Source organism: Nycticebus coucang, chromosome 1, assembly GCF_027406575.1.
Source record: "Nycticebus coucang isolate mNycCou1 chromosome 1, mNycCou1.pri, whole genome shotgun sequence".
Lineage (NCBI taxonomy): Eukaryota > Metazoa > Chordata > Mammalia > Primates > Lorisidae > Nycticebus > Nycticebus coucang.
In genome coordinates, this window is record NC_069780.1 from 79,723,110 (window position 1) to 79,746,825 (window position 23,716).

At 41.9% G+C, this 23,716-nt stretch overlaps 1 protein-coding gene across 8 annotated transcripts in view; it reads left to right on the top strand.

Moving 5' to 3' along the window:
- The window catches only part of TRIM2 (tripartite motif containing 2), a 166,493-nt gene that overhangs the window by 104,542 nt on the left and 38,235 nt on the right, over positions 1-23,716 (top strand). For all 8 annotated transcript variants that reach the window (XM_053583117.1, XM_053583126.1, XM_053583103.1 and 5 more), the window contains 3 exons: positions 9,853-10,004; positions 11,688-11,868; positions 13,263-13,986. In XM_053583117.1, coding sequence (XP_053439092.1) covers positions 9,853-10,004; positions 11,688-11,868; positions 13,263-13,986 — 1,057 coding nt within the window. The remainder of the gene's footprint in view (positions 1-9,852; positions 10,005-11,687; positions 11,869-13,262; positions 13,987-23,716) is intronic.

Genomic DNA, 23,716 nt, shown 5'->3' on the forward strand with positions numbered 1-23,716 from the left:
TGATGAGTTACAGGAAATTTTTGTATGCTTCTGTTATTACACCCTTACCAGATATATGACTAACATTTTTTCCCACCACTTTCTTAGTGGTGTTCTTTGATGCACAAAAGTTTATCTTTTTTTTTCTTTTCTTGCTTTTGCTTTTGGTGTCATAGCTAAGAATCCATTGCCAAATCCAAAGCCATGAAGATTTACCTCTGTTTTATTATAGTTATAACTTACATTTCAGTCTTATCTCTCTTGAGTTAATTTTTGTATATGTAAGGGTTCAATTTCAATCTTTTACATGTTGAGTATCCAGTTGTCTCATCATAATTTGTTGAAAAGTCTATTTTCCCCATTTGGCAGTCTTGACACCTTTGTCAAGAATCAGTTGACCAGGGTAGGTGCAGTGGCTCATGCCTGTAATCTTAGCACTCTGGGAGGCAAAGGTGAATCACCTGAGCTCAGAAGTTTAAGACCAGCCAGAGCAAGAGCAAGACCCCTATCTCTATTGAAAATGGAAAAACTAGCCTGGCTTTGTGGTGGATGCCTATAGTCCCAGCTACTTGGGAGGCTGAGATAAGAGGATCGCTTGAGCCCAAGAGTTTTAGGTTGGGCTGTGAGCAGCCTCATTGCTGTGAGCAATGACACCGTACCACTCTAGCCAGAGCATCAAAGTCAGACTCTGTCTTTTTAAAAAAAGAATCAGTTGACCATAGATGTATAGATCTGCACTTTTAATTCTATCCCATTAATCTATCTGCCTATCCTAATGCCACATTCTTTGATTACTGTAGCTCTGTATTAAATTTTGAAATGGGTAAGTAAAAGTACTCCAGTTATATTCTTTTTCAAAATTGTTTTGGCTATTCAGAGTCCCATGCAATTTCAAATGAATTTTAGGAGTAGCTTATTCACTTCTGCAAAAAAAGGAAGTTGAAAATTGAATTTGTGGATCAATTTGGGAAATATTGCTGTCTTAATATGATGCTTTCCCATTCATGAGCATGCGATACCTTTTCATTTACTAACAGTATTTAGGTATTCTTTAATTTCTTTTAATAATGTTTTGTAGTTTTCAGTGTGTTTTGTTTTGTTTTGTTTTGTTTTTGAGACAGAGTCTTAAGCTTTCACCCTGGGTAGAGTGCTGTGGCATCACAGCTCACAGCAACCTCAAACTCTTGGGTTTAGCGATTCTCTTGCCTCAGCCTCCCAAGTAGTTGGGAAGCAACCTCAAACACTTGGGTTTAGTGATTCTCTTGCCTCAGCCTCCCAGGTAGCTGGGACTACAGGCACCAGCCACAACACCTGGCTATTTTTTTTGTTGCAGTGGTCATTGTTGTTTTAGTTCACCCAGGCTGGATTCGAACCTGTCAGCCTCAGTGTATGTGGCCAGAACCCTACCCTCTCCTCTGAGCTATAGGTGCTGCCACCATTTTCAGTGTTCTAGTCATGTACCCTTTGGTTAAATTTATTCAAATGTCATATTCAAAGCATATTTTTGATGCTTTGTTAAATGGAATTGTTTTCTTTCATTTTGGATTATTCATTGCTAGTGCATAAAAACACACCTGATTTTTGTCTATTGATCTTATATCTTGCAATTTTGCTAAATTCATTTATTAGCTCTCTGTGTGTATGTGTTCTTTAGGATTTTCTCTGTGTGAGATCATGTCAACCCTAAATAGAGAAATTCTTTGTGTTTTTTTTTTGAGACAGAGTCTCACTGTGTCACCCTTGGTAGAGTGCTGTGGTGTCACAGCTCACAACAACCTTAAACTCTTGGGCTTAAGTGATTTTCTTGCCTCAGCCTTCCAAGTAGCTGGGACTACAAGTGCCCGCCACAATGCCCTGCTATTTTTTGGTTGTCATTGTTGCTTTAGTTGGCCCGGGCTGGGTTCAAAGCTGCCAGCCTGGGTTTATGTGGCCAGTGCCTTACCCACTGAGCTATGGGCACTGCCAATAGACAAATTCTTAATTCTTCCTTTACCATTTAGATGCATTCTATCTCTTCTTCTTGCCTAAATGCCCTGGCCAGGGGAGGAGGGAGGGCAATTGGCAAGAGGAGGGAAGGCAATGGGGAATCTTCCCTAAGGTGCACAATGTGAGGGTTCAGCACACCCCAGGGTGAAGGGCTCAACTACAACTTGAAGTTTACCTTAGAATTGAAAATAATGTAACCTAAGTATCTGTATCCTCATATTAGTTGGTAATGAAAACATAAAAATAAATGCTCTGACTAGAACTTTCAGTGAGAGTGAACATCTTCATCTGGTTCCTGATCTTAGGGGTTAGCATTAAGTAATGATGTTAGCTGTTGGTTCTTTGTAGATGCCTTTTATCAGACTGAGAAAGTTCCCTTCTATTTTTAGACAAGTGTTTTTATCATGAAAGAGTGTTGGATAATGCTTTTTCCACATCAGTTGAGATGCTTTTATTTTATTACTCTATTATATAGAGATGCTTTTATTTTATTACTCTGTTACATAGAGTAATTTTCTAATGTGAACTACTCTTGCTTTCTTGGGATAAATTTCGCCTGTTCATGGTGTATAGACCTTTTCACTTACAGCTGGATTCAGTTTGCTAGTATTTTAAGAATTTTTAAATCTATATTTGTAAGGGATATTGGTCTGTAATTTTCTTGTAGTGCAAATACTGGCCTAATAAAATGGATTAAGAAGTGTTTCCTCCCCTTCGTTCTATTTGTTGAAGAATTTGAGAAGGATTGTTGTTAGTTCTTCTTTAAATATTTGATAAAATTGAATAGTGAAACCCTTTTCTTTGTTGGAAGCTTTCTGATTATTGATTCAATCTCTTTAGTTATTATATAGGTCTATTCAGACTTTGTATATTTTCTTTGAGTTAGTTTTGGGAGTTTATTTTTAGGAATTCATTGATTTCATCTACATTATTCAATTTGCTGACATATAAATATCCAAAGTATTCTGTTATAATCCTTTTTATTTCTATGATGTCAGCAACAATTTCCCTACTTCTGTTCCTGATTTTAGTACTATGAGCCTTCTCTTTCTTTCTCTTATCTGCTTTCTTTCTTCTTTTTTTTCTTTTAATTTTGGCGGGGGGAGGGGCAGTCTACCTAATATGATATAATGTCCTTTTGCCAATTGTATAGACATATTGTCTTCCTTTGTGTGCAATAATTTTTCTCTGAAGTAAGTTTGCATAGAATATCGTTTTCCATTCTTTCTTTCTTTCTTCCTTTTTTTTTTTTTTGAGACAGAGTCTCAAGCTGTCGCCCTGGGGAGCTCAGAGCAACCTCTAACTCCCGGCTTAAGCAATTCTCTTGCCTCAGCCTTCCAAGTAGCTAGGACTACAGGCACCCGCCACGATGCCTGGCTATTTTTTTTCTTTCTTTTTTTTTATGGTTGTGGTTGTCATTGTTGTTTGGCAGGCCTGGGCTGGATTCAAACCCGCCATACCCACCAGGTCTTGTGTATGTGGCTGGCGCCCTAGCCTCTTGAGCTACAAGGTGCCGAGCCCATTCTTTCATTTTCAACCTCTTTGTGGCTTTGGATCTAAAATGATTCTCTTATAGAGAATATATAGTTGGATTACATATATATTTTTATCCAATTTACCAGTATTGGCCTTTTGATTAGAGAGTTTAATCATTTAAATTAGTAATCTAATTATCAATAGTAAAGACTTCTGCCATTTGCCATTTGTCTTCTATATGTCATATCTTTTTTTTTAGACAGAGTCTCACTTTGTCACCTTTGGTAGAGTGCTGTGGCGTCACAGCTTACAGTAACCTCAAACTCTTGGGCTTAAGTGATTCTCTTGCCTCAGCTTCCCAAGTAGCTGGGACTACAGGCACCTGCCACAATGCCCAGCTGTTATTAGAGATGAGGTTTTGCTCTGGCTCAGGCTGGTCTCAAACTCATGAGCTCAGGCAGTCCACCCGCCTTGGCCTCCCAGAGTGCTAGGATTATAGGCATGAGCCACAGTGCCTGGCCTATTATATGTCATATCTTTTTGTTCCTCAATTCCTTCGTTGCCCCCTTCTTATATGTTTAACAGACTAGTTACTATTTTGATTCTCTTCTCATTTCTTTTTCTTTTTTTTTTTTGAGACAGAGCCTCAAGCTGTCACCCTGGGTAGAGTGCTGTGACATCACAGCTCACAGCAACCTCCAACCTCCAACTCCTGGGCTCAAGCGATTCTCTTGCCTTGGCCTCCCAAGTAGCTGGGACTGTAGGCGCTCGCCACAACACCCGGCTATTTTTTAGTTGCAGTTATCATTGTTGTTTGGCAGGCCCAGGCTAGATTCAAACCCGCCAGCTCAGGTGTATGTGGCTAGCACCTTAGCCACTTGAGCCACAGGCACCGAGCCTCTTCTCATTTCTTTTACTATATATCTTTTTAGGTTTTTTTTTTTTATTGTTTGCCCTGGAGATTACAATTAACATTTTAACTTCCAACAGTATAATTCAAATTAATACCAACTTAGTTTCAATTGTATATAAAATCCTTGCTTCTTTTAGCTCCATTTTCTCCCCCAATATTATTGTTATTAGTTTTTAGTGACAGAGTCTCACTTTGTCACCCGTGGCATCACAGCTCACAGCAACCTCTTGCTCTTGGGCTTAGGTGATTCTCTTGCCCCAGTCTCCCAAGTAGCTGGGACCACAGGCGCCCACCACAACGCCTGGCTGTTTTTTTGTTGCAGTTTGGCCAGGGCCGGGTTTGAACCCACCACCCTTGGTATATGGGGCCAACGCCCTACTCACTGAGCCACAGGCGCCACCCTACTCACTGAGTCACAGGTCCTCCCAATATTATTATCACTATGTAGTAAATATTTATATACTGTGATCATCAACATAGGTTTGTAATTGTTATAGATTATATTATTTTGTGCAGTTTTATTTTATGTCATATAGGTGTTAGGAACCAAAAATACATTAACAATGACTTTTAGGCCAGGCATGGTGTCTCATACCTATAATTATAGCACTCTGGGAGGCCAAGGTAGGAGGATCACTTGAGATCAGGAATTTGAAACCAGGCTAAGGAAAGTGAAACCCCAACTCTACTATAAACAGAAAAATTAGCCAAGTGTGGTGTTACGTGCCTATAGTCCCAACTACTTGGGAGGCTAATCCAGGAGAAATATCTTTTATTATCTCTTTGGATGTGTAGATGTTGTGTCTTTAATCCATTATTTTTGGAAATATTATTTCTTTCCCTTTCTCTATCTCCTGTCCTATTTAGAGTCTAATTAGGTATATTTGGTACACTTGGTGGTATCCTGTCTTAGGTTCTATTACTTTTTCTTCATTTTTTTATTTCTGTTTCTCAGATTCTTTTTTTTTTTTTTGTAGAGACAGAGTTTCATTTTATTGCCCTCGGTAGAGTGCCGTGGCGTCACACAGCTCACAGCAACCTCCAACTCCTGGGCTTAGGCGATTCTCCTGCCTCAGCCTCCCGAGTAGCTGGACTACAGGCGCCTGCCACAACGCCCGGCTATTTTTTTGTTGCAGTTTGGCCGGGGCTGGGCTTGAACCCGCCACCCTTGGTATATGGGGCCGGCACCCTGCTCACTGAGCCACAGGCGCCACCCTGTTTCTCAGATTCTATAATCTCAATAGTCTTGTTTTCAAGTTCACTGATTCTTTTCTCTGCCTGTTTAAATCTTCTGTGCAACCCCTCTAGTGAAATTTTCATTTCAGTTATTATAGTTTTCGACCCTAGACTATTTCTATTTGGCTCCTTTTTGTGATTTCTCTTTATTAATATTGTCTATTTGATGAGATATTGTTCTCATATTTTCCTTCAGTTATTTATATGTGGTTTCTTTTAACTTTGTGAGCATATATAAAAGAGTTAAAGTCTATTAAGTCCAATTTGGGCTTTCTTAGGGAAATAATTTCTTTTATCCTGTGTGTTGACCATACTTTTTAATTTTGTGGTTTTATTTTACTTTGTTTTGTTTTTGTATGCCTCATTGCTTTCATTAGAAACTACACATTGAAAATATTATAATATGGAAAATCTGGAAATAAAATTCTCTACCCATGCCCCCCAAACCCAGGATTTTTGTTGTTTGTTGTTGTTATTTAGTGACTTCTCTGAACTAATTTTTTCATACTCCAATTTTATTATCCCTACTGTTCTAATATTGTACAGTTTATATCTTTTCATATAGGGCTACTGAAGTCTGCTCCAATAGATTAGTCTCAGCTAATGTTATGACATAGAATTCCTTACCTTGCCATATTTGGTAATATCATTTCCCTGCAATCATTTTAAAATATAAATTAAAAAAGGTTAGTAATAGTAACAGATGCTGAGTCTTTGTGTTAGATGATGGGCTCTGGTCATGAAGATTTTTATACTTTTAATGACTCTATATTATTGTACATTCTTTTCTTTCTTCAGTGAGTATCCGTTGTCATCTCACTCCTCAGACTGCTAGGGAACAGAGACCAGAAAATGCAAGTAGTGTGGTATATTTGTGACTTCTAAATACAATGTGGATGCTGATTCCCACATAAAATTTGCCTTTGGTCTAGACCCATTCTAGACATACGGCTATGCCCCCTTCTTCTAAGGAATATTTGGAAACTTAGTCCCAGTCTTGATCAACTTGGAAAGTGTGCCAAGTGGATTGAATAAGCACTGTTAATGTGGCATTTTTCCCCAATCCAAACACTTATATTAGCCACAATGCCCTGAAGATAACCTGAGGGATGAAGTCTTCATGCTCCATTTTTGGTCTTTCCTCTGCTATATGTGACTAGCAGTGATAGCCTGCTCTAAAGAGACTTCATGAGCACTAACCAAGAAAATGAAGTATTGTTAAATGCTCATCTAGTTATATATAATGTAGAAATAAAAATGTAAAAGTGGTAAAAAGTGAATCATGTTTGGCTGAGGCCAAAGTAGCAAGGAACCTCAGCCTTCACAGGAATTATATTCCACAAATCCTTGGGGATGACGTTTTTCCAAAGGGAATCTTAGAATTTAGCGAGGAGTGCTCTTTTATCCTTTTCTCTACCAGCCCTTTGAAAAACAGGAAACATCTTGGATTAAGCGTTTTCATAAATAATGAGCAAAATACTTATGATATGGAGCTTATATACTGTTATCAAGTATTTACTTTTCCAAAAATAATCTCCAAAAACTTTATGATAGGAAAATTTTTGTATGATATTGCATATAGTTTTAGGTCATTTCTATTTCTTTTCTTTTTTTGGCTGGGGCTGGGTTTGAACCACCACCTCTGGCATATGGGGCCGGCGCCCTACTCCTTTGAGCCACAGGCACCGCCCTCATTCTGTTTCTTGAAATCATGGTAAAATAGGTTACATTTGATAAAATGCCCAAATGCAACTTAAAGTACAGCCTTCCCTCATAGGTCGCTAACTTACTGGAGAGCTGCCTTGGAAGAATCCCTTAGCTCATTTAGTCTTTTGGCAAATAATTATTGGATAGCTTCTATTGCTAGCCTTTCTGCTGGATTGCATCAAATTGTACAAATGTAATGGAATGTGTAGAGAAATGTTTTTGAGCAGAAGATGGATAAAGAAAGGAAACCTCCTTTTTATGTTTCAAGCCTATTCCTGAAAGGTCAGCAGAAGTTGTGAAAAAAGTAAAAACGTATTTTTTCAAACCCCTACTATGTGCCTACTTCAAACTATAACACCATATTAAATTTTAAGTTATCTTGGAGATGGCTTGAGAGACTCTTACTGAATCTGATCCATCAGAAAAGATTGTTTCCAAAACACATTTAGTTATCAGTAAACTGTGTGCTTTTTTCCTAGGAGAATCAGCCCCAGAAGCACTGTGTAAAGTAAGAGTGAATCTTAATAGGAAGGAGGTGTCCTTTGAGCCGCTCTTACACATGCCACCCAAATCATGGCTAAGCCTCCCCTCATTCACTCACTCAGTAGTTTTTGGATAACTGCTAAGTGCATGGTGTTATCATGGCTCTGAGTGAGGGAGTTCCTGTGCTCAGGAACTTAAAATCTTATAAATATCTTAGAGTATAAATAAAAGTACTTTGTGGCTGCATTGATCTTGCAGAAATCCAACAAGCTGCATTACAATTTACGTCCTTTTCTCTATGTGTGTTATATGTTGGAAATTCAAAACTGGAAGATGTTACTTCCAGCTGAGAGAATGGGGGGAATGCCTTTTTGAGGAAGTTCATTTATGGCTTTATGTTGTATTGTTACTGAGAGTTTATCATAATTAGGATAAGGCGGTTTGATTTTCAGGCAAGCAGAGAATGTCATCATCTTCATTATCATCCCCATCAGAGCAGTTACCGCTTATTAAACACCTATTATGTGCCAGTGCCCGGTGTCATCTGAGTTCTTTGTGCATACTAACCTGCTTAATCCTCATGGTAGCTCTGTGAAATCAGGGTAATAGTATCGTCTTCTTTGACAGAGCCAGGAGTTGAGACACAGTGGAGTTGAATAACTTGTCCATGGTCTTTCAGCTAAGTAAGTGGTGGAGCCAGGATGCAAACTGCTCGGTCTAGCTTGTCTTTTATCCAAATGGTAGCAATTCTCAAAGGATCCAGGAAACTTTGTGGGTCCTAAGACCCTTTCAGAGGGTTCCCAAGGTCAATCCTATATTCATAATCATATGAAGACATTATTTTCCTTTTTCACTCTTTCCACTTTTATGATGGAGTTTCCCAGAAGCTGTCTGACATGTGCTATCACAGTGGATTGAATGCAGACCCCAGATATCTTCTGTTAAGCCAGATATTGCAGTTGTTTACAAAAATGGAAAACAATGCCATTCTGCTCAGAAATTTTTTTTTTTTTTTTTTTTTTGAGACAGAGCCTCAAACTGTAGCCCTGGGTACCATGGAATCACAGCTCACAGCAACTTCCAAGTGCTGGCTCAAGTGATTCTCCTGCCTCCGCCTCCCAAGTAGCTGGGATCACGGGCGTCCACCACAATGCCTGGCCATTTTTTGGTTGCAGCCAGCATTGTTATTTGGTGGGCCTGGGCTGGATTTGAACCCACCAGCACAGGTGTATGTGGCTGGCACCTTAGTCACTTGACCCACAGGCACTGAGCTACAATTTTTTTTTTTTTTTTTGTAAAATGTATTTATTTTTCATAAATGACATCATTCACATTAACATTTCATGGGCTTTTTTTTTTTTTTTTTTTTGAGACAGAGTCTCACTCTGTTGCCAAGACTAAAGTACAGTAGTGTCATAATAGCTCAGTGCATCCTCCGACTGCTGAGCTCAAGTGATCCTCCTGCCTCACCCTCCCGAGTAGCTGGGACTATAAGCATGTACCAATATGCAGCTAATTTTTTCTACTTTTAGTAGAGACGGGGTTTTGATTTTACTCAGGCTGGTCCCAAATTCTTTGAACTCAAACAGTCCTGCTGTGGTCTCCTAGAGTGCTAGGATTATAGTTGTGAGCCACTGCTCCTGGCCCTATTATTGCTTTTAATAAATCAATAAATACTTTAAACTTTTTCTCAGTTCCAATTTTAATATGACAAATATCTATAGATATAATCCACAAGCACAAAAGCTCTTATGGAGTCCTTAATAACTTATAAAGAGTACAAAGGGCTCCTGAAACCAAAAATTTGAGACCCACAACCCTACACAGTTCTGCTTTAGGGGAAGTAGCTGCCAAAAACCTGGTTTGTGGTCTTAGTAGCAACTTTGGAGTCCACTCAATGTCTGTTTGATCTGTCAAAATTCATTCTTCTTTGTCTCCTGTGAAGCTAGGCACAATAATGCTGACATGCTGGGGTGGCTGTGAGAACTGAATGAAAGAATTCAAGGAAAGTGCTTAGTGCAGAGTAAACAATCTGTGGCCCAGAGCCAGGAAGTTTTCTGTGTTACCTGCAGGTGATGGAATTTTACTGCCAGTCATGTGAGACCGCCATGTGTCGGGAGTGCACTGAAGGGGAACACGCAGAGCACCCCACGGTCCCGCTCAAGGACGTGGTAGAGCAGCACAAGGCCTCGCTCCAGGTCCAGCTGGATGCTGTCAACAAGAGGTATGGCACCCCTCCCCAGGTCCCCATCGGCTGCCTGTACACAAGGCTTGGCTTCATGGGCTCTTGTCTTAGTGCAGTGGTAGGCTCATGTTACCCTTGAGGTGTCAGGCTGCATGTCCTAAGTAAGTTCTTTGATTATGGATCTGTCATCGTAAAATAATGAGTGATGAAAGTTGTCCCCTATCTCTTGGTAAAATTCCCACCTTCTTATGTTACAATTGGTGGCATTTTTGTTTTAGTATCTTAGTATGATTAAATGAATTAAAGTACACTCCAAGCAAATGCTCTCAGATCTCTGAATGCATGCCTGAAAGCAGGCTCTCTAAAGAGCCTTCTTTAGCTGCTGCTCTTGATTGACTCCCAGGCCCACTGTGTCGGCTGTAGCTGACTCCCTTCTCTTTGAGCCCTGCAAAATAGTCTTGAGCAGCATTGCTCAGTTTTCCTCATCTTTTCTGCTTATAGGCTCCTTCTTTGGTATGAAAATGAAGGAACAGAGTAGCAGTATGGTGCATGACAAAGATCAAAGAGAAGAAATAAACAGCCAGTTGAAAAGCAGATAAAGTCTTGGCACCTGTGGCTCAAGTGGCTTAGGCGCCAGCCACATGCACCTGAGCTGGAGGGTTCGAATCCAGGCCGGGCCCGCCAAACAACGATGGCTGCAACCAAAAGAAAAAAAATGGCCGGGTGTTGTGGCCGGCGCCTATAGTCCCAGCGACTTGGGAGGCTGAGGCAAGAGAACTGCTTAAGTCCAGGAGTTTGAGGTTGCTGTGAGCTGTGATGCCACAGCGCTCTAGCCAGGGCGACAGCTTGAGGCTCTGTCTCAAAAAAAAAAGAAAGAAAAGCAGATGGAATCTCTTTACTGATAGACATAATGAGAAAAGTGATTCTTGTGTACTAGTTAAAAGAACTGGGAAACGTAGAAGTCCCTAGTTTGGAAAAGTTTTTGTGTGGCAGGGGAAAAAGTTAACAGCTATATATCTAGAATAGTGTTTCTCAACCATGGGTGATTTGGCAATGCATGGAGGTATTTTTGGTGGCACAACTGTGTGCTGGGGTACTTGGCATCTGGTAGAGGACAAGATGCTATGAAACGTCTTCCAATGCACCAGAAAGCCCCCTGCAACAAAGATTTATCTGGCCAGAATGGCTTTTCAGAGAGCTTCAAGTCTTTTCCCATTGATTATTAAAATTAGGTGGTGGCAGATAGTTTGAAATAGACATAGACCCTCAAAGTCTCTTCTCTCAAAAGCAGTAATTACTTCCTGTCTTAATCATTATTTTCTTTGGTTGTCATTTTTTTTTTTTTTTTTTTTGTAGAGACAGAGTCTCACTGTACCGCCCTCGGGTAGATTGCCATGGCGTCACATGGCTCACAGCGACCTCCAACTCTTGGGCTTACACGATTCTCTTGCCTCAGCCTCCCGAGCAGCTGGGAGTACAGGCACCCACCACAATGCCTGGCCATTTTTTTGTTGCAGTTTGGCCAGGGCTGGGCTTGAACCCACCACCCTCGGCATATGGGGCCGGCGCCCTACTCACTGAGCCACAGACGCCGCCCTGGTTGTCATTTTTTAAAGATGATAAAAGCCATAGAAAAAATTTTTTTGACAGAATATAGTGTTTGGATAGATTTTGGAATATTTCTGGGTTGAGGTTAAATAATCTGTAACAACTGTCTGCCAGGCTCCCAGAAATAGATTCTGCTCTTCAGTTCATCTCAGAAATCATTCATCAGTTAACCAACCAAAAGGCGAGCATTGTGGATGACATCCATTCCACCTTTGATGAGCTCCAGAAGACTTTAAATGTGCGGAAGAGTGTGCTGCTTATGGAACTAGAAGTCAACTATGGCCTCAAACACAAAGTAAGATTCTAGTCATCCTTATGTTGGGTTTCAGAGCAGCTGCCTTGTGTCCTAAAATGTTAGGATTTCAGGCAGCTGCCTGCATCCTCGTGGCTAAAGAATGAACAGACCCACCAAAATAAGACAAGCATGAAACAGTTTATTGAGGAAAAGCAAGATAGGTTTACAGAGCAAGGTATGTTTGCCATAGACAAAGAACAGGACCTCCCTTGTCATGAGAAAGAAAAAAGTTTTGAATATGGGCAGGAGTGTTCTCTTTTATACTGCCTGGGTTAGGCCTACCTCGAGTTTCAGTGATCACCTTGGAACCAGAGTCTTTTTGTGCATGTGGACCTCCCACGAGCCTCTCTGAAAGCCCATGGTGGGGGTATGGACTACAATGTAGATTTAAGGTAATGACATGATAATTAGGATTAAGGCTGTTCTAGGTCGCCTTCAAGACTCTATTGTACCTGTTGTTAGGCCCATGGGATAGAGAAGCAGGCTAAGTTCCTAATGACAGATTGGTTGGGGTGGAGGTGGTCCCTCCTCAGGTGTGAACAGTCGCTTCAGACAGTATTAAGGAGAGAGGGATGTGGCTGCCCTGCCCTTTCTTGTCCTTTCTCCCTGGGAGAGCTGGATTTCTAGCTACCTAACACAGGTATTCTGCAAGAGACATGATATAGAGGGTACTTCACAGCACTAGCTTCTTGGGTTCTAAGAGCAGCACAAGGGACTCAAATGTGTATTTAAGTGTCACCATTGTGTAGTAAACTGTATTTTTCACTTAATGGAGTAGCCAGCTATTCTTTCTTGTTTTCAGCAAAACTCTGTAAAGTATCAGTTCATAATTTTACAGAGGTAAAGGGTGTATATAATGTAGTGCTTTTCACAATTTAGGGTTAAACTGGATTGTTTCCCTTCCTCAATTATAATGTAACATAGTCTCTTAATTGCTCTCAGACCTACACCAACCTGTTAGTCAACTTCAAAGCAAACCCTGACTGCAGCCTTTGTCTAACTCGCCCTGACTGTTCACAAAACAGTGGAATGAAAAGCTTCCGATGTTCAGGTGTGGAGAGTTCATTTGATTAGTTTCTGTTCCTTTAGGTGGTGAGGATGGAGCTTTGGGCATTAGGGAGAGGTACAGAATAATAAATAGTTCACATGTCAGGCATAAAGGCATAGCAGTTTGTCTGTCAGCATGCATAGGGGTGTTTCTGTTTGTCTCTATCCAAAACACGTGACCCAAGAAGTACATGTGTGACAGAGTCTGGGCAAGGCGGAAGGGAAAACTCTGCCAGGAATGTGATTTAGGGTTCTGCACGGGACCTGGGTTCCTGGCCGGCCCACGTCCCATGGGCTGAGCTCACGCCCTGTGGGAAGCGCTCACCAGGCCCCCGGTTTCCCCGCAGGTCCTGCAGTCGCAGCTGGATACCCTGCTGCAGGGGCAGGAGAGTATTAAGAGCTGCAGCAACTTCACAGCGCAGGCCCTGAACCACGGCACGGAAACGGAGGTGCTGCTGGTGAAGAAGCAGATGAGCGAGAAGCTGAACGAACTGGCCGACCAAGATTTCCCCTTGCACCCGCGCGAAAACGACCAGCTGGATTTCATCGTGGAAACCGAGGGGCTGAAGAAGTCCATCCACAACCTGGGGACCATTTTAACCACCAACGCAGTGGCCTCGGAGACGGTGGCCACGGGCGAGGGGCTGCGGCAGACCATCATCGGGCAGCCCATGTCCGTCACCATAACGACCAAGGACAAAGACGGCGAGCTGTGTAAAACCGGCAACGCTTACATCACGGCTGAGCTGAGCACGCCCGACGGCAGCGTGGCCGACGGGGAGATCCTGGATAACAAAAACGGCACCTACGAATTCCTGTACACCGTCCAGAAGGAAGGGGACTTCACCCTCTCTCTGCGGCTCTACGACCAGCACATCCGGGGCAGCCCGTTCAAGCTGAAAGTCATCCGCTCGGCCGACGTGTCTCCCACCACCGAGGGGGTGAAGAGGCGCGTCAAATCCCCGGGCAGCGGCCATGTGAAGCAGAAAGCTGTGAAAAGGCCCGCGAGCATGTACAGCACCGGGAAGCGAAAAGAGAACCCCATCGAGGACGACTTGATCTTTCGAGTGGGTAAGGACAGCCTGGGAGAGGCTATAATTAAGGGGCAACTGGGGAGGTGTCACTGCAGGTTGGAGTAACACAGCCCTCGATTTCTGCCCGAAGGTGTTGGGAGATACACCTTCTGTAAAATTGGATAGAACTTAGTAGGTGGGTTTACGTAGTCCCCTCCTTTTTTGAATTTCTACGTTGCGTTGTAGAAATTCACAAACTGGAAATAAGCAAAAACAGAAATAGAATAATCACAGCACCCGTAATCTGGAAATCGTAAGGAAAATATTGGCAATCTCCGCCCCCTCCGCTCCATGCCTAACCCACGGGTGGAGATATCCTTCTTTCTTGGATGAGGCATTTTTCTGAAATTTGCTGTACCAGATGTCTCCCTGTCACTGCTTCTGCACTGCCTGGGTGTGAGGGGCAGGGGTGCATTTTAAATTAAGTTGAAGTCACTTCCAGCTGTGTGTAGCTAGAGAGCAGCCCCAAGAAGAGAAGGATGGGTGGAAACTTGGAGAAGGGAATGGGGTTGGGCAGCTGGGGACAGAAGCAAAAATAGTGTTGGATGAGCCAAAAGATTTGGGGATACACATGGCCATTCCCTCTAATTTATTTCTTTCTCTATCTCAACTACATTTACAACTAAATGTAAACAACAAAGTGCCTGGTAATTCTTGGGGGAAAAAGAGTCTGCATTTCAGTTTCTGGAAATAGCTCCAGCACGTCTTATTCTCTCTCCAGTCTTACGCTGCAGTACCTCCAAAAGGGCACTGCACAGCATATTAACTGACACATGCAGAAAAACAGTTCTGTAGCTCAAATAAAATGGCTAAACGAAAGAAACATTTCTTTTCTTTTCTTTTCTTTTTTGCAGTTTTTGGCTGAGGCCGGGTTTGAACCCATCACCTCTGGGGCTGGTGCCCTACTCCTTGAGCCATAGGCGCTGCCCTTTTTTTTTTTTTAAACTGCAGAATGTCTCAGAGCCTTTAGAATCTGCTGTTGTGCTCTGTAAGTCTCCCAGGCAGGAGAGGGATAGCAAGCAGGCAGCGCTTCCAAACTTTCTGAACGTAGAATTTTCTGTGGAGCAACTGGGAAACTAAGGCTCCTTGGAGAATTCTTGAACAAAGCTGTTCTGTGTTAATAGTTCATGTGGAATCTTGGTAAAGACTGTGGTATGATATGTAACTTGTCTGCTCAGAGCATGGAGGCTCTCATATGTTCATTGGCTTATGTGCAGGGTAGGTACAGAGATTGTTGATACACCCCAAAGCAGAAAAGACAAGCTGGGGCGGGTACACAGTTGGGAACCTCCCAGGTCTGCCACTCCGATTCCACCACTTGTCTCTGGCTTGGGCAGATCTTTCTGCTTCTATGAACTTCAGTTTCTGAGTACATACAATGAAAAGGCAAAAACATCAGCTTCTAAGTTCTGGACTTAATACCTGATGTGTAGGAGTTACATAAAGGTGAGCTGTAGTTTTTGCAGGTGTAATTGTTAAGGCTCTTACATTCTCCCTACTACCTTTTCAAAAAATTTAACTTGCTGCTCCTCATTGATCTCCTGCATTAAAAACAAATTCTTCTCCCATTCAAGCCTCCACCCCACAACCCCCCAGCCAAATGACCCGTGTTGTCTTCCCTAAGCAGTGTGCAGAGTGGCAGAAGGCTCAGATCTGGAATTTTGGTCTGAATCTTGATTCTTCTTACCAGTTGGGCACTGGCTTGCCCATGTCTGAGTCATGAAGAAAATGAAAGATATCACCTAAATTTTAAGGTTGCCATGGGGATGAAATGAGAGAGAATTCTTGTAATATGCCTGGCACTTGCTTATGTACAATAAGTGCTCAATTAATAGCAGCTAAGATTTTACTATGTTATTAATAATAATTGTTGCCATCTCTTCCTCTGATATCCACCTAAAGAAAGAGGCATGTCTCATAGGAGTATTCCCCCACCAACTATATTGGTTTTGAGTCCCCAGCTCTCAACCCCCTCCTACCCACTGAGAAATGCAGCTATACCGGCTCACTGACACTGGTACAGAGGTATTTAAATGTTTAAACATTTGTAAAGAACTCAGAGCACCCGGCATGCAACACATCTGAGTTTATTAATGAAGTAAAAATGCTGTCTTAATTTTCTAAGGCTGCTGCAACAAAATACTATTTTCTGGGAGGCATAAATAATGAACATTTATTTTCTCACAATTCTAAAAAACCAACTGTTTTGGAGTTAGAATATCAACATCAAGGTGCTAGAAAGGTTGGTTTCCTTGGAGGCCTGTGTCCTTGACTTGCAGCTGGCCACCCTCTTGCTGCTTTGTTCTCCCATGGTTGTCCTCTGTGGCTGGCACCCCTGGAGTCTCTTCTTCTTCTTATAAGGACGCTGACTGTGTTGGATTAGGGCCCTACCTTAATGAGCTCATTTTGACTTAATTACTACTTGTCCACATACAGTTGCATTCTGAAGTACTGGGAGATGGGACTTCAAAATGTGAATTTGGAGGAGGGGACATACTTTAGCCTGTAATTGAGATATCAGATGTGTCGGAGCAGAAAGAAAGGCAAGCCCCTTACTGGCCTACTTCTTTTTTTGTTAATTGACAAGTAAAAATTGTACATATTTATGATATACAACTTTTTTTCATATATGTATATATGAGGTCCAACAATTAAGTTCAAGAATTCATCCTGGGGAAAGTGCTACCTACCTCATTGCTGAATGTCACTATGGTTACCTTTGAAGTGCTCCCCTTGGGAAGCTATGCACCAATGCCCGTGCCTAGTCCACACTTCAAAGCACTTTTTCTAGGATCAGTTGGCATGCTTAATTGTCAGACCTAGTAATACGACAGTTCTGATGGCCATCCTAGAAGAATTCTAGAATTGCGTAATGTCTTCTAGGTTCACCTATACTGTCACAAATTGCAGGATTTCCTTCCTTTTTAAGGCTGAATAGTATTCCATTTTGTGTATATACCATTTTTTCTTTATTCATCTGTTGATGGGTATTTGAGTTGATTTCATAATTTTTGTGATATTTCATAGCTATTGTGAATAGTGTTGAAATGAACACAGGAGTGCAACTATGTCTTGGACATACTAATTTCATTTCCTTTGGATAGGCTAGACACAGTGCCTCACATCTGTAATCCTAGCACCCTGGGAGGCCAAGGTGGGTGAATTACTTGAGCTCAGGAGTTCAGGACCAGACTGAGTAATAATAACAAGACACTGTTGCTACTAAAAATAGAAAAACTAAGGCAAGAAGATCACTTGAGCCCAAGAACTTGAGGTTGCTGTGAGCTATAATGCCATGACGCTCTGGTCAGGGTGCCAGAGTGAGACTCTGTCTCAAAAAAAAAAAAAATTCCTTTGGATATATACCCAGAAGTGAGATTGCTGGATTATATGGTAGTTCTGTTTTTGTTTTTGTTTGTTTGTTTTTGAGACAGAGTCTCACTTTGTTGCCCTTAGTAGAGTGCCATGGAGTCATAGTTCACAGCAACCTCAAACTCTTGGGCTCAAGCGATCATCTTTCCTTAACCTCCCAGGTAGCTGGGATTACAAGCACACACCACAACACCCAGCTATTTTTTAGAGATGGGGTCTCGTGCTTGTGCAGGCTGGTCTTGAACCCGTGAGCTCAGGCAGTCCACCTGCCTCAGCCTTCCAGAGTGCTAGGATTACAGGCATGAGCCACCACACTCGACCTCTATTTTTAAGTTTTTAGGGAACCTTCATAGTGTTTTCCATAATGGCTGTACTAATTTGCATTCTCACCAACAATACACAAGGGTTCCTTTTTTTCCCCATATCCTCACCAACAGTTGGTTCCTTTGGCTTTTTTTTTTTTCTTGTGGTTTTTTTGGCTGGGGATGGGTTTGAACCTGCCTCCTCCGGCATATGGGACCGGTGCCCTACTCCTTGAGCCACAGGCGCTGCGTCCTTTGGCTTTTTTGATAGTAGCCACTCTAAAGTAATGAGGCGATATCTCATGTGGTTTTCATTTGCATTTCTCCAGAGTAATGATGGTGAGCATTTTTCGTAAGTTGGTCGTCCACTTGTATATCTTCTTCTTCTTTTTTTTTTTTTTGTTGTTGTTGGTGTTGTTTTTGGCCGGAGCTGGATTTGAACCCGCCACCTCTGGCATATGGGGTCAGTGCCCTACTCCTTTGAGCCACAGGTGCTGCCCCCCCCTTTTTTAATATAAGAGTTTTTTATTGTTATTGTTATTTTTTTATCATTTTTTCGCAGTTTTCGGCTGGGGCTGGGTTTGAACCTGCCACCTCCGGCATATGGGACCAGTGCCCTACTCCTTTGAGCCACAGGTGCTGCCAGTATATCTTCTTTGCAAAGTGTCTGTTTAGGTCCTTTACCCATTTTTTAATCAGGTTATTTGTTTTCATACTTTTGAGTTGTTTGAGTTCCTTACATGTTTTAGATATTATCCCTTTATCAGATGCATGGTTTGCAAATATATTTTCCCATCTGTAGGTTGCCTCTCTCTTCATTCTGGTGATTGTTTCTTTTGGTAGCTTTTTAGAGATATAATTCCATTTATCTATTTTTGGTTTTGTTGCCAGTGCTTTTGGATTTATATTTAAAAAACCATTGCCCAGACATGTCATAGAACTTTTCCCCTATGTTTTCTTCTAGTGGTTTTATAGTTTCGGGTCTTGTGATTATATTTTTAACCCTAGAGGTGATTTTTGTACATGATGTGAGGTGAAGGTCTGATTTCGTTCTTCTGCATGTTGATATCTAGCTTTCCCAGTACCATTTATTGAAGAGCTAACCTTTTCTCACTGTGTATTTTTGGCATCTTTGCGAAATGAATTGACCATAAATGTATAGATTTATTTATAGACTCTCTGTTCTATCCCATTGGTCTATGTGTCTGTTTTTGTGCCAGTATCACACTATTTTGATTATTATACCTTTGAAGTAGATTTTGAAATCAGGTAGTGTGATGCCTGTGGCTTTGTCTCTTTGCTCAAGATTGCTTTGGTTATTTAGGGTTTTTTGTGGTTTCATATGAATTTCAGGATTGCTTTTTCTATTTATGTGAAAAATATCATTGGCATTTTGATAGGATTAAATTGTAGATCATTTTGGGTAGTATGGACATTTCTTCCTATCCATGAATATGGGATATCTCTTTCGATTTCTTTATTTTTTCTTTAATTTCTTTCATCAGTGTCTTATAGTTTTCAGCATACAGATCTTTCACCTCATTGGTTAAATTTATTCCTAAACTGAGTTTGTTTATTTTTTTATTCTTCTTTAACTTTACATTCTAATCCAGTATCTAGTCAAAAGCCAGGCTTCACTATGCAATATTATAGCTCAGAAACATTTCTAGGGTACCTAGTGTCTGCCAGGCATTATGCTAGGTGGTGGGAATATAGAAATGAAAGAAATGAGATCTCCCTCATGGAGCTTATAGTTTGGGATGACCAGTGTATGAGAAACTAATTTAAATACCATGAGTTAGGTGACAAAAAGCTATAGAAATCTAAAGGAATTTAAACCATAACTTGAATAATGAGTAGGATTTATCTAAGTTGACAGGTGGAAATGGCATCCCAGACAGAGGGACTAGCAAGAAGGGATAAGGACTGATGTTTTAGGGGACTCATCCCATGAAGAGTGAGCAACAGCCAGACCAATGAAAAGTGAAGAAGTTGGACAAATCAGTGTTGGAGACTGCTGCTCCTTGAATGCCCTCTGTGCTCTCACACCTGGACATTTTTTTTTTTTTCCTCTATCTATTTCGACACCTGGACATTTTATTTTATTTATTTATCTATTTATTTTTTGAGACAGAGCCTCAAGCTGTCGCCCTGGGTAGATTGCTGTGGCATCACAGCTCACAGCAACCTTCAACTCCTGGGCTCAAGCCAATCTCCTGCGTCCGCCTCCCAAGTAGTTGGGACTACAACACTTGGCTTTTTTTGGTTGCAGCCATCATTGTTGTTTGGAGGGCCCAGGCTGGATTCGAATCCGCCAGCTCAGGTGTATGTGGCTGGTGCCTTAGTCACTTGAGCCATAGCGCCGAGCCAACACCTGGACATTTTAGTCTGTGAATTCTTTCTCCAATTTTATCCTTCCCTCAAATTCCGTCTTCTCTTTTAGAATCCGCTGTTGATTAGTTTTATTTATGCCTGGGTCTTATTACCTGATGAGTGTAAATTCCTTCAGGTGAAGGATGATGTTGTTAATCATTCATAATCCCCAACAATACAGAAGAATACTTTGTGGAAATATGTTACCAGTGTGAAAAGGATCAAATCATGACCTACTTCTTGATTTAACTTCCCACTCACCACTGCTAGGCTCCAGTTTTGAGGCCCAGTGACACACAGACTAGGCTATAGTACATGAAGCTGTTGGGTACTCACATGCATGGGTAGGCAATATCAAACAGTGCTGGCCCAAGAACTTGTCTTTTCAACAGCTGTTCCTTTGGTCCAAGAGCGGTGGCTTACACCTGTAATCCTAGCACCCTGGGAGGCTGTGGTGGGTGGATTGCCTGAGCTCAGGAGTTTGAAACCAGCCTGAGCAAGGATGTGACCCCCATCTCTACTAAAAATAGAAAAAATAGCCGGGCGTTGTACCGGGTGCCTATAGTCCCAACAACTTGGGAAGTTGGAGCAGGAGGATTGCCTGAGCGCAAGAGTTTGAGGTTGCTATGAGCTAGGACACCTCAGGGCACAGAGGAAGACTTTGTCTCCAAAAAAAAAAAAAAAGAGATCTGTACCCTTGGCTATAAGTGGGCAGAGTTTATAGATAATTAGAAGCGTTTGGCAGGCGTGGTAGCTCAGGCCTATAATCCTAGCATTCTGGGAGGCCAAGACAAGTGGATTGCCTGAGCTCAGGATTTCAAGACCAGCCTGAGGAAAACTAAGACCCCGTCTCTATTAAAAATAGAAAAACTACTTGGGCATTGTAGCGGGTGCCTGTAGTCCTGGCTACATGGGAGGCTGAGGCAAGAGGATCACTTGAGCCCAAGAGTTGAATGTTGCTGTGAGCTTTGATACCATGACACTCAACCCAGAGCGACAGAGTGAGATTCTGTCTCAAAAAAAAGAAAAAGTTCAACTTACAGTTATACCTTTGTTTTAGAGCTTCAGGCTATTAAGGGTGTGTGATAATAGAACAGTTATGATTTGAACAGTCCCTTTCTGCATATGTTGAAGACTGACACATAATTCAGAAATTACTTAAATCCAGCTCAGCACTTGTAGCTCAGCGGCTAGGGTGCCGGCCACATACACCAGAGCTGGTGGTTTCGAATCCAGCCTAGGGCTACCAAACAGTGACAACCACAACCAAAAAATAGCCAGGTGTTGTGGTGGGTGCCTGTAGTCCCAGCTACTTGGAAGGCTGAAGCAAGAGAATCACTGAAGCCCAAGAGTTTGAGGTTGCTGTGAGCTGTGATGCCACCGCACTCTACTCCGGGCAACAAAGTGAGACTCTGTCTCAAAAAAAAAAAAAAAGAAAGAAAGAAAGAAATTATTCAAATCCAAGTATGTACACATGTGAGATGGCAACCTTGATTCTGCTGTTCCCTTAGCTGGTCTCATACAAATTGACCTTTTTTATGGCACTGACTTTATGCTTAAAGACACATAGTTTTCATACAGTGTGTATTAGTGTTCACACAATCACCCAAATTACGTATATTAATTTTATGGATTCATAAAAGTGATATCAGTGTAGCTCATGCCTCTAATCCTAGCACTTTGGGAGGCTGAGGTAGGTGGGTCGCTTGACCTCAGGAGTTTGATTCTAGCCTGAGCAAGAGTAGGACCCCGTCTCCACTAAAAATAGAAAAAAATTATCTGGGCATCATGTGGGTACCTATAGTACCAGTGCGAGTCAGAAGCAGGCAGGAGGATTGCTTGAGTACAGGAGTTAGAGGCTTCTGTGAACTGGCTAATGGCACTGCACTCTAGCAACAGAGTGAGACTCTGTCTCAGAAATAAATAAATAAATAAATAAATAAAGGTGAGTATCACTTTCTGGGCAACACAGAAGATTTTTAGGAAGTAATTTCAATTCAAGTTTTCATCTCCAGGGCCTCGCTTCAGCCCCTGGTTAGATGTTACTCTGTTGTTTGAACACCTTCTGTGCTAGGCCGTGGTGTGAAAACAGTAATGTGATTCTGACTCTGACCTAGAAGAGGCCACAGTGTAGAAGTGGACAGACATGAAAAATGTATTAACACTACTTTCAGTAAGAATCAAGGCATAGAAGGTCTGGGTGGGGTGGGGAAGGAGGCTGACAGGTGGAGGGGAGTTAAGGATGGTTCCTAGAGATGACATCTACATTTAAACTGGCTTTGAAAGAGAAAGAGTCTGTCAGATGGAAGGAGGAAGAGTGTTTCAGTTGAAGAGAAAGCAAGTGCAAAGGCACAAAGGTGAGAAACTGGGTAGTTTGTAGAACTGTCAATGATTCCTTTATCCTGGAGTATCAAATGAGATACAAGCAGAATCCAATTATGTTTCTGTGACAAGGAGCTAACATTTTGTTCTGTAAATTTGGGTTCTTCAAAGCATGGTCCACAAACCATTTGCGTCAGAAGGTCTTGGGAGTGCCTGTTTTAAATGAAAATTCCCAGATCAGGTGCTGGGGCTTATTACCTAAACCATTCTGGGAGGCCTGGGCCTGTGATCCTAGCACTCCGGGAGGCTGTGGTGGGATGATTGCTTGAGGCCACCAGCTTGAAACCAGCCTGAGCTACGGTGAGGCCCCATCTCTACAAAAAAAAAAAAAAACAAAAAAACTAGCTAGGCTCCGTGGCACCTGCCTGTAGTCCCAGCTACTCAGGAGGCTGAGGCAGGAGAATTGCTTGAGCCTAGAAGTTGCAGTGACCTAAGATGATGTCGCTACACTCTAGCCTGAGTGACAGAGTAAGACTCTGGTCTCAAAAATAAATAAATGAAAATTATGAATTTAAAACTATACATAGAGAATTAGAATCTCTGGAGCAGGACCAGGAATCTGCATTCTGCCTGTTCCAGTGGTAGTTATATACACTGAGGTTTGAAATTGTAGCTATTTAGCTGGTGGAGAAGCCTTGAACAGTGCAATGTAGTATCATGACTTACAAAGATATCTACTTTCCAGAGACTTACAGGGGATCTGTTGGGAATGTTTCCCAGGAAGCAAGCATACTATAAAAAGAAGCTACTGCAGGCTCAGCGCCCATAGCTCAGCAGTTAAGGCGCTGGCCACGCACACCGATGCAGGCGTGTTCGGACTTCGCCCGGGCCTGCTAAACAACAAAGCCAACTAAAACAAAAAAATAGCTGGGCGTTGTAGCGGGTGCCTGTAGTCCCAGCTACTTGGGAAGCCGAGGCAAGAGAATTGCTTGAGCCCAAGAGTCTGAGGTTGCTGTGAGCTGTGACACCACCGCCTCTACCCAGGGTGACATAGTGAGACTCTGTCTCAAAAAAAAAAAAAGCTACTCTAGTAGTCCCCATGAGGTATTATAAGTGCCTGATTTGAATGATGTGATGTGCAGGAAAAAGTAGGTGGAACTTGGTGAACAACTTAAACTCCCAGCTATTGACTTGACTGTGAGGTAGTAGAGTGGATAGTTAAAGCTATGGACTCTGAAGCTAGACTGACTTGGGTTCCAGCCCCAACACTTACTTTCTTATATCTGCAATATTGGCTGAGTCACTTCTCACACTGGGAATTAAGGCTCTAACATATAAACTTTTAGGGGATGCATTCAA